Source organism: Sciurus carolinensis, chromosome X, assembly GCF_902686445.1.
Source record: "Sciurus carolinensis chromosome X, mSciCar1.2, whole genome shotgun sequence".
Classification (NCBI taxonomy): domain Eukaryota; kingdom Metazoa; phylum Chordata; class Mammalia; order Rodentia; family Sciuridae; genus Sciurus; species Sciurus carolinensis.
In genome coordinates, this window is record NC_062232.1 from 74966680 (window position 1) to 74978193 (window position 11514).

Genomic DNA, 11514 nt, shown 5'->3' on the forward strand with positions numbered 1-11514 from the left:
TCTGTTAACTGTTGATTGGTGCGATCATTCAATGCCTGCATTTGCTCTTTCATCTCATCATTCAATGCCTGCATTTGCTCTTTCATCTCATCGTTTGCTTCTCTGATCATTTTAATATGTACATTCTGAACTCCCTTTCTGTCATTTCTTCTGCCATGCTCTTTTTGGATTCTATTGATGTAACATCTAGATTTGTTTGGGGCATTTTCTTCCCTTGTTTTCTCATATTGTTCAGGAATCAGTGGGTCATTAAGATATTGCAGATTTCCTCTATCGACTTATAATGTCCCTGAAGATTGCTAGTATATCCCCTCTTATCCTTCAGTAGCCTGAAGTCTTGGAGGAAGTTGATAATGCGGAGCTCCACGAAGAAGCTGCCTCTCTAGGGTGGTGACCCTCAGGTGGCGTATTTTCCTTGCTAGTGGTCAGAGGTGTCTCCACTTGTTGACCAATGGTCATCCAACGGGGAACTAGGCTGCGGGCTGAGGCAAGGCCTATTTGTGCCTGTGTCTCTGGTTTAACCGTCCCTGTGGGAAAACCTCTCCTGGTAGGGAAGACTCACTCGGTGGGAACGTCTCGCTGGTCAGTTCCCCTCCTAGAGGTTCCCCTCAATCTACAACTACCGCCTGGGCTGGGCTGTCTTCCTCTGCAACGTTCCTAGGGGCCCGGACCTACCTCCTGGGCCTGGGACCCTCACCCTCTGCAGGCGAGTCTCCTTAGGCTGCCTCTCCCAGATAATCTGCCCGCAGTCCTGGAAACTTCGCTCCGCCCCTAGGCGTGTCTCTGTGCGGCTCTTCCAGCAAGAAGCCACCTAGCTCCTGGGACCCTACTCTGCACCTAATCGCCTGGCTATGTGGCCCCTCCTCTGAACCGCCACCTGGAGCCCCGTACAATAGCTCCGATACCCAGAGACCCGCCGCACACCTCCTCCACCAGACAGCAATCTGGTTTCCAACGCAGTCACTAGGAGTCCAAGCAACTCACTTCGCGTCTCCTCCTCCCGCCAACCTCCCGTAGCCCTAGGCAGTCACTCCAAGCCCAAGTGACCCACCCTGTTCCTCCTCCTCCCCCCTGGGGGTAGCCTCCCGGGTGTTCAGGGGCGGTGGCTCTGAGACCAACTGACCCACCGCGCTCCTCCTCCAGGCAGGCCACCGGTGTTCAGGAGCGGTCGCTTTGTGTGCAATCAACTCACCACTCGCCTCCTCACCTGGCAACCGCCTGTGGCTCTGATGCAGACACTCCTAGACCAAGCAACCCGCCATGCTCCTCCTCTTCCTCCGGGCAACCCCCCAGTGTTCAGAAGCGATTATTCTGAGTCTAAACAACTCACCACGCAGCTCCTCCTCAGGCAGCCGCCCGGAGCCCCAGTGGTTGCTCTGAGTCCAAGCACTGTGCTGAGCCGCCTCCTCTACGATGATCCCAGTTGTCCGTGTTTACCGCTCCAGCAGGGGGAGGGGTGTCTCGCCGAGCAACTCCACTTCACAAATTCCCTGCGTTCCGGGGCTACCACCCCATCCGGGATGCCTCCCCAACGGGAGAGACTCACCCAGCGGCTTTGAGTTGGTCCCAAGTCTCTCACTATCTCCTCTTTTGAATCTTGCGTCCTGGAGCAACGTGAAATGCAGCTGCCCTCTAGGCCGCCATCTTGAAACTCTCGAGATCTCTGGTTTCTTTATTCAATTTTTCTTTGGAAGATCTATCCAGTGGTGAGGGATTTGTGTTAAAATTGCCTAGTATTATTGTGTTGTGGTCTATTTGATTTCTGGAATTGAGAAGGATTTGTTTGACGTACATGGATGAGCCAATGTTCGAGACATAGATATTTATGATTGTTATGTCTTGCTGATTTATGCTTCCCTTAAGCAGTATGAAATGTCCTTCCTTATCCCTTTTGACTAGCTTTGGCTTGAAGTCCACATTATCTGAAGTGAGGATGGATACTCTTTCTTTGAGATGAGTCTCTTGCAGGCACCTTATTGTTGAATTTTTTTTTTTTTTTTTTTTTTTTTTTTTGCAGTGCTGGAGATCGAACCCAGCGCCTTATGCTTGCAAGGCAAGCACTGTACCAACTGAGTTATATCCCCAGCTCTGGATTTTTCTTTTTAATCCAATCTGCCAGTCTATGTCTTTTGATTGATGAGTTCAGGTCATTAGCATTCAGGGTTATTATTGTGATATGATTCGTATTCCCAGTCATTTGACTCATTTTTGTTTTTTGATTTGATTTGGCTTCTCCTTTATTTGTCTATTCCTTTAGGCTAGTTCCTCCCGTTGCTGACTTGCAACATTGTTTTTCATCTCTTCCTCATGGAATATTGTGCTGAGAATGTTCTGTAATGCCGGCTTTCTTTTTGTAAATTCTATTAGCTTTTATTTATCATGGAAGGATTTTATTTCATTGTCAAATCTGAAAGTAAGTTTTGCTGGGTATAAGATTCTTGGTTGGCATCCGTTTTCTTTCAGGGCTTGGTAAATGTTGTTCCAGGCCCTTCTAGCTTTTAGCATCTGGATTGAAAAACCTGCTGATATTCTTATTGGTTTCCCCCTGAATGTAATTTGATTCTTTTCTCTCGCGGCCTTTAAGATTCTGTCTTTATTTTGTATGTTAGGTATTTTCATAATAATGTGCCTTGGTGTGGGTCTGTTGTAATTTTGTATATTTTGAGTCCTGTAAGCCTCTTGTACCTGGTTTTCCATTTCATTCTTCAGATTTGGGATATTTTCTGATATTATGTCATTGAATAGATTGTTTATTCCTTTGGTTTCTCTAAGCCTTCCTCAATCCTAATAATTCTTAAATTTGGCCTTTTCATGATATCCCATAATTCTTTTAGATTCTGTTCATGATTTCTTACCATTTTCTCTGTTTGGTCAATTTTGTTTTCAGGATTAAATATTTTGTCTTCAATGTCTGAGGTTCTGTCTTCCAGGTGTTCTGTCCTATTGGTTATGCTTTCTATGGAGTTTTTAACTCGGTTTATTGTTTCCTTCATTTCAAGGATTTCTGTTTGTTTGTTTGTTTTTTTCAGTATCTGTAACTCTTTATTGAAATGATCTTTTGCTTCCCATATTTGCTTTTTTAACTGTAGATTGGTGCGATCATTTAATGCCTGCATTTGCTCTTTCATCTCCTCCTTCAATACCTGCATTTGCTCTTTCATCTCCTCGTTTGCTTTTCTGATTGTTCTAATTATGTACATTCTGAACTCCCTTTCTGACTTTTCTTCTGCTGTGCTGTCATTGAGTTTTATTGATATAGTATCAAGGTTTGTTTGGGACATTTTCTTCCCTTGTTTTCTCATATTGTTCAGATATCAGTGGGACTCTGAGTTATTGCAGATTTCCTCTTTGGCTTATAGTGTCCCTGTAGATTTCCAGTATATCACTTCCCAGCCTTCAGTAGCCTGAAGTCTTGGAGGAACTGATAATGCAGTGCTTCCGAAGAAAGCTGCCCCTAGCCCGCTACTGGGTCCAGGGCTGGGGGCTGGTTCTGCATGGAAATCCTCTCACTTGGTGGTCCTCCTCCTAGAAGCTGGCTATAGACAGGGCCTGCCCCCGCCTGAGGGAGCCAGGCTGATTGGGGAAAGCCTCTCCCTGTCCTTCCTTGGTCCCAGAAGTCGCCTGCAGGCTGGGGCCTGCCACTGAGTTCAGTGCTTGAGGTTGGCTCTGTGCAGAAAAGCTCTCACTGGGCGGACCTGTTCCAAGAAGCTGGCTGTGGACCCCCTGCTGCCGGAGGGAGCAGGGCTGCTTGGGGAAATCTCTGGCTGCCCTTCCCTGGTCCTAGAAGCCGCCTGCAGGTCAGGGCCCACCACTGGGTCCAGGGCTTGCAGTTGGCTCTGTGCGGAAAAGCTTTCACTGGGCGGGCCTCCTCCTAGTAGTTGGCTGTGGATCGAGCCTGCCACCGGAGGGAGCAGGGCTACCTGGGGAAGACTCTAGCTTCCCTGCCCTGCTCTGAGAAGCCGCCCCTATCCGGGCCTGCCACCCAGGCCGAGCTTCACCTGGTGTGGAAGACTCACCCCATGGCTCTATTTTAGTCTGAGTCTCTCAATGCCTCCCCTTCTTGAATCCTGGGTTCTGGAGCGACGGGAGAAGCAGTCACCCTCTAGTCCGCCATCTTGGAGTCCCCCTAAACACATTTCGACCTTAAAGGTTTCTAAAAATAAACAAGAACATTTTATCATGGTAAAATTGTATGACAAAACTATTAGGGATGTGTAATAGTTACAAACATCTACATACTTAAAAATGCCCCCAAATTCTTGAAGTGAACATTGACAGAACTGAAAAAAAAGAAATGAACATTTCAATAATAAGGCTTCCAATTTCCCAATGTTGATAATAAATTGAACAATTAAACAGATCAACAAAGGAATAGACTTGAACAGCACCTTAAACCAACTAGACCTAACAGACACCAGAAAGAAGAAAATGTACATTCTCTGCCAGTATGCATGTGAAATTCTCCAGGATAGACTGCATTTCAGGATATAAAACATTAAACTTTAATTTAAACTTAAAATATTGAAAGAATCTAAATTATCCTGAATATTTCCTTTAGCCACAAAGAAAGAAAATTATAAATGAACAACTAGAAGAAATTTAGAAAATTACTAAATACATGGAAATTAAACAAGACTCCAAAATTATAAATTTGTCAAAGAAGAAACCACAAGAGATATTAGGAAATAGTTAATGGTGAACATCTCTGGATAGGATGTTCACTTCCACCACATTTATTAAACTATATAATAGAGATTTTAGCACTGGTAATTAGGCAAGAAAAAGATAAAAAAGGCACCCAGTTTGCAAAAAAAGGAAGTTAAACTACATATATTTGCATGTTATAACCTTGTATATAAAAATTTATAAGACATACTCTAAAAACTTATGAATACTAATGATTGAGTTTAACAGAGTGTAGGCTATTGAGAGCAATATGTAAACAATCTAGTGTATTCCTCTACCCTAACAATAAATATTACTAAAAATAAATTAAGAAAATAATCCTATTTCTAATAGGTTAAAGTGAAACAAAATAATTCAGAATAAATTTAACAGAAGAAATGGACATCTTATAGTCTGAAACTTCCATAATACAGGTAAAATAAATTAAAAATCTAAATAAGTTGAAAGACATCTATGTTCATAGATTGAAAGGCTTAATATTGTAAGATACAGTACTCCACAAATTGATCTTAGGAGTGAACATATTCCTTATCAACATCCCATCTGGATTTTTGCAGAAAGTGAGAAACTGATCCAAAAAACTATGAGAATTCAAGGGAACTAAAATAACCAAAATTAAAAAGAAAAAAGTAAGTACAAAGTTGAATGATTCCGACTTTCTGATTTTAAAACATCTTACAAGGCTGTAACATCTGTGAGAGTATGATGCAAGCATAATTAAATACATATGTACCAGTGTAATAGAATTAACATTTCATGATTAAACTCTCCTATTTATGGTCAATTGGTTTTCAACAAGCATACCAATGAAACACAATGGGGAATGAATCACCTTTTAACAAATGGCACTGTGACAACTGGATATCCACATGCAAAAGAATGATTCTGAACCCCTTCCTTATAACATACACTAAAAATGTGGTTCCAAATGGAAATCAACTTTAAGAGCTGAAACTCTAAAATGATTGAAGGAAAACACAGGGTTAAGGTTTTGTATCCTCACATTAAGCAAAACAGTTTTATTAAAGATCTGACACAAATGTACGAGGAACAAGTTAAAGATGAATTAAGTTTTGTTAACTTCAAGAGTTTTGTACTTCAAAGGAATCATCAAAACTGAAAAAAATAAACCACAGAATGGGGGAAACTATTTGAAAATTATATATAAGGAACTTATATGTAGAAAATATATAAAACTTGTACAACTCAACAATAAAAAGATCAACAATTTTAAAATTGGTAAAGAATTATGAATAGACATTTCTCCAAAGAAGATAACTCACAAATAAGTGCATGAGAAGATGTTCAATTTCATTAGCAGTTAGTGAAATACAAATCAATACCATAATTAGATACCATTTCTTAGTCACTAGGATGACTATATATAAAAAATAATTAAATAACAAGTGTTGTCAAATGTTCAGATTTATTGGAGCCCTCATGTATTTCTGATATTTATGTAAAATGGTTCAGCAAATTTTTGGAAACATTTGACATTTCCTCAAAAGTTAAACAGAGTTGACGTATGACCCAGCACTAAAAAACTTCCACATAATGTTCATAGAAGCATTATTCATGTTAGCCAAAAAGTGGAAACAACCCATATGTCTATTAACTGATGAATGGATAAATAAAATGTGATATCTCCATATAAAGGAAAACACTGAGCAATTAGAATAACTGAATTACTAATGCACACCACTACAACATGGATGAATCCTGAAAACATTATATAACAGATCAGTCATTAAAGACTCTGAAAGAATTCCATTTATGTTGTATATTCAGAAAGACAAATATAGAGAGACAGAAGTAAATTATTGGTTGCACAGGGCTGAAGGTTTGGGAGAAAATGGACAGCGACTGCTAATAGATATAAGGAATATTTTGGATATCTTGAGAATGTCTTAAAGTTGACTATGGTGATGATTTCACAATTCAATGAATATACTAAAAAACATTGGATTGTTCATTTTAAATGGGGTCACTATAAGGTATGAATTATAATAAATCTGTTTAAGAATAATGATGATAAATCATAACTCTGCTAGTGAAAATGAATTTTAATCAATTTCTTTATCATAAGTAGGCAAGTAGCTCAATGTGGAGACTATGATGTATTATGTTGTAAAATTTAATGGTACCAGATGAGTCACTTTTCTGGTGAATGGCAAATTAAATTTTGTTTGAAGTATAGTTATGTCTATGTTCATATATTTCCATGCTTGCTTTTATGATTTAATATCATCTAAACTAAATAAAACTCCACCTTCCCAAATATTTATCAGACCTAACTGTGCAAGAATATAGAACAGTTTAAATGTTATTTACAGTAGGACCCTTTTTGTAGTACGCTCTAAAGGAAAAATAAATGGTTGTCTAATGGAGAAAATTAATCTTAGAGAGATTCAGTTCTTTTTGGTCCTGTTCTTTGGTTTTAAGTAAAATAGTTATAATGACACTACCTGAACTTAGCTTGTTGAGAACTTATGGGAACTTGTACCTCTATCTTTAAATTTTAAAACTCTGCACAAGAACCAGAACTGCTTTTATCATTCAGCGAACATGCACAAAGAGAAAAAATCAAAAAGGATTTTTTGTTTGGGAACTGATGTTTGATAGCAAATTATATAAATCATTTTTGAAGTTATTTCTAATTAACTATTAGTTGAATATAATTAAATATTATCAGATTTTAATATTTTTAATATAACTATTTCTAGTCAAATTTAATTACCTGTATTGTTGCAACTAGAAATTAAGAAAATAAGGAGAAATAAATGACAGTTTCTTTTTCTAACAAAAAAATTCATCCTCCCTACTCTATTCTTCTTCTTTCATGTGCCAAAACAAAAATTGCTGCTGTTTTTTAATGCTTCGTATAGTTAAAAATGTATTTGGTTGAATGTTGTGCATAACTTTTTATTTATTGGATTGTTATAGTATGCAAATAAACCAATCCCATATTCCATGATTTTAAGATTTTTCCACTATTTTTTAAATTATGTATTAAATCTGATAATTTTCTATTAAAAATATTCAAACAATAAGTCCACAAAGGGAATATACAATATTTACATCCAATACTATTTAACTCAATCAGAATACCTTTTTGTGTAAAATACTGAACCTAATATAGGAGGTAAATAATGAGTTATAAAATACATAATTGTTCAATATTTGCAAAATACTCATATGTACTTTTATATTTACATACAATAAAACTCTTTCATGTTGTACAGTTCTAGCAGTTTTGAAAATGTATGGACTCATCTTATGTTAGAGAACAGTTTCATTACCTTCTGTAGTCAGTGTTCCTCAAGATATTTTCCATTTCCAATCTCTGGTAACCACTGAATTGCATATTATCCCTACAGTTTTAGCATTTATATAATGTTATATAAAAGGGTTTATATAACATTATGTAAATATTATATAAAAAGTTTCTGAACTTCTTTCACTTAAAATTCATTTAAGTGTTATGCATGTTGTTCTGGGAATCACTAATATATTTCTTTGGGTTGCTGAATAGTATGTCATTATACAGATGTGGCACACTTTATCCATTTATCACCAGGTTTGGGTGATTATTTGTAAAGTGATTTAAACTTTCACATAAAGGGTTCTATGTTAGCATAAATCATAAGTTTGAAATTACTTAAGTTATTTGGGTAAATATGCAGGACTGGGGTTACTGGTTGTTGTTGTTGCTGTTTTTGTACTAGGAATTGAACCCTAGGTCACTGTACCACTAAGCTACATACATCCCCAGCTCTTTCTATTTTTTTTTTATTTCGAGACAGGATTTCCTTAATTGGCTGGCTGAGGCTGGCCTTGAATTTTTGATCCTCCTGCCTCAGTCACCCCAGTCTCTGAGTTTAAAGGTGCTTGCTACATATGCCTGACTTGTTTTCATTTTGAAAAATGTATATTTTCCTTTATGAGAAACTGACCAATTGTGATCCAAACTTCTTGTGCCATTCTGCATTTTAACCAGCAATCTTAGAGTACTTCCATTGCTCGGAATACTTATCAGCACTCAGTATTATTAGTTTCTTTTTCTAATCACTCTAATAGATTTGTAAGTGTTTCTTTTTGTAATTTTCATTTGAATTGCTTTAACATCTAATAGTGGTAGGCCTCTTTGTACATGCTTATTAGGCATAGTTACATCTTCCTTAGTGAAGTGTCTATAGACCTATTTTGACCATTTGTTGGGTCTCTGTTTTCTTACTATTGTTTTTTTTTTGAGTCCCTTTATATGCACAAATCCATTGTTGAAAGTGATTTATAAATATTTTCACCCAGTCTGTGGCTTGTCTTGCCTTTTCATTCTTTACATTGCTTTTGCAGAGCAAATATAATTATAAAAATGAAATCCCATCCACCCACTCCCTGCTATTTATGTTTCTGTAGGAATTATTTCCTGACAATTCAGGTAACAACTGTGAAAATACTGAAATCTCTGATGTATTTATATAAAGATTGCTAAGTTTTCATGTAACAATATGATTTAAGTAGAAAATAAAAATATGCTTTGGGAATATAAATTTTATTTTTTGTTTCCCCTACCCCAACAGCTGCAGAAATAACTGTGCAACCAACTGTGGAAGAGGCCTCTGACAACTGTACTCAAGAATGTCTCATCTTGGGCCATTCTGACGCCTGCTGGATGCCAGCTTCTCTGACCCATTCCAGTCCTTCACAGGCACAGGCCTCTACTCTATGCCACCGGTCGCCCCTGACACAAGCATCTACACGCCGACGCAGTCCTCCAGTGACACAGACCATTGCTCTCTGCCACAGTCCTCCAGTGACCCAGGCTATTGCACTGTGCCATAGTCCTCCACCAGTACAGGCCTCTGCTCTCCACCACAGTCCTCCTCTAGCACAGGCTACTGCACTTCACCACAGCCCACCACTAGCACAGGCCTCAGCCCTCCGCTATAGCCCTCCCTTGGCACAAGCTGCTGCAATCCACCGCAGTCCACCTCTGCCACAGGCTGCCTCCCTTCACCGCAGCCAAGTCCAGCCACCGATGGGTTTGCAGCAAGGTTGGGTGCAAGGTGCTGGAGCTGATGGACTACATTCTCTTGATCAGGGAGTGCAAGGTAGTGCTAGAGCTCAGTTTTACACCATGTCTGAAAGACTTCATCCCAATGATGATTCAATTAAAGTCATTCCTTTGACAACCTTCACACCAGGCCAACAGGCCAGACCCTCCGGAGGTGATTCCCCCATTATGGAAGAACATCCTTTGTAAAGTTAAAATGACTATTTCACATTTTCAGACAGATGTATATATGCAAAGTTTAAGATCCAATTTCAAGGACTATTCCAAATTGCTAGGTTTGTAAATAACTCTGTAAATAGAAATAGATACCAGAAAAAGTTTAGGGCTAGACCCTTAGTCAAAAGTTAAAAAATAAATTTACAATTTTTAATTAAGAATGTGTTTTAAAAAAAAAAAACCAAAATTTAAAAATTCACATTCCTTTGTACAGAAAGGCTTATCATGACAGAAATTAATATGTATACTATTTCTGATGTACTGTGGGGTTTTTTTTCATTTTTAACCACCATGTGCAATATTACTGATTTCTTCCATTCTGAATTTTGTGAACCTAGTACATAGCAAATGGAAAACTAGAAATATCTTATTTTCCAAATTTACCTTTAGTTTATCTAAACATTGATTCAGATAACATTAAAAGGTATAAGTACTATATAACATTTTTGTTTATCTTTTCATTTGATTTTTGTTCATTGTTTGTCTCTAATATTTTGTTGTCTGTGTTTTGATCTTCAAAAATGTACATTAGGGAGTGTAAATAGCTCTTACAGTTTTCTCTGTCACTTTTTTATGTTTTCTACCTTTATTTCAAGAATATATTGATATAATTTGTATATACATTTTCCAAACAGAACGTATAATCTGTACAGGTCTAGTTCCAAACCTATTTCTCTACTCTTTAGTAGAGTTCGAGACACTAAAGTGCAATAACTATGCCCATATTAGGCAACTATTTGCCAAAAAAGGGCTTTGTTTTTTTAAATATATCTTTGTAGTATAGTGTAATGTACATCAGAAATAATATCATATCTGACATTTTAAGCCTGTATTCCATTAATAATTGGGTCTTTACCTTCTGTAATTTGTATATAAAAATCACAAGGAAGGTAGATGCATTCAATACATGGTTGATTTACAGCTGTTACTGTACACTGCTCTTTGGTAGAGAAAACCAGAAAGATGTAAATGTTGATCCGACAGCTCAATAGGCCGTTCCAAAGATGTACAGTAAAAAGAACAAACAAATAAAACTGTAGATAAAACCCTGTGCTAAACATATAAGACTAAGGAAATTTTGTCATTCTAGCTCAATTTACTGAAGAAAACTACTGATAACAAGATGAAAGTCAGAAAGGAACTTTTCAAGATATGTAATTATAAATCTACATTGATAGTATTACATTAGAGAATTTCAAGGAGATGTGCAGAGGGAGAAATAAAGTTAATGACTGCTTCTTGGGGTAAATAAAAAATACTCCAATAACACACACACACACACACAAATCCAACAAAATCTCATACAAAACAGAATATGTCCTTCTAAGCAAAGAATACAGTAGTATTCATAGGAAACAGTAGTTTCCGTCTGTTGTCTATTTTTTATTTTCTGTTTTTCACTTGCTTAACTGATCATTATCTTCTATTTGCACATTTCATAAATTTATGGAAATATCACTAACTTAATTTTCCTTCATTGCAAAAACAAGACAATGTCTTATTTTAGTATCACACTAAACCAAGAGATCATTGATGTT

At 37.4% G+C, this 11514-nt stretch overlaps 1 protein-coding gene across 9 annotated transcripts in view; it reads left to right on the plus strand.

Moving 5' to 3' along the window:
* The window catches only part of Pcdh11x (protocadherin 11 X-linked), a 685340-nt gene extending 675391 nt beyond the window's left edge, over positions 1–9949 (plus strand). For 5 of the 9 annotated variants that reach the window (XM_047536275.1, XM_047536276.1, XM_047536277.1 and 2 more), the window contains one exon: positions 9267–9949. In XM_047536275.1, the coding sequence (XP_047392231.1) occupies positions 9267–9949 (683 nt within the window). The remainder of the gene's footprint in view (positions 1–9266) is intronic. The other 4 variants (XM_047536279.1, XM_047536280.1, XM_047536281.1 and 1 more) reach the window with 2 other exon arrangements.
* Positions 9950–11514: the final 1565 nt, after the last annotated feature.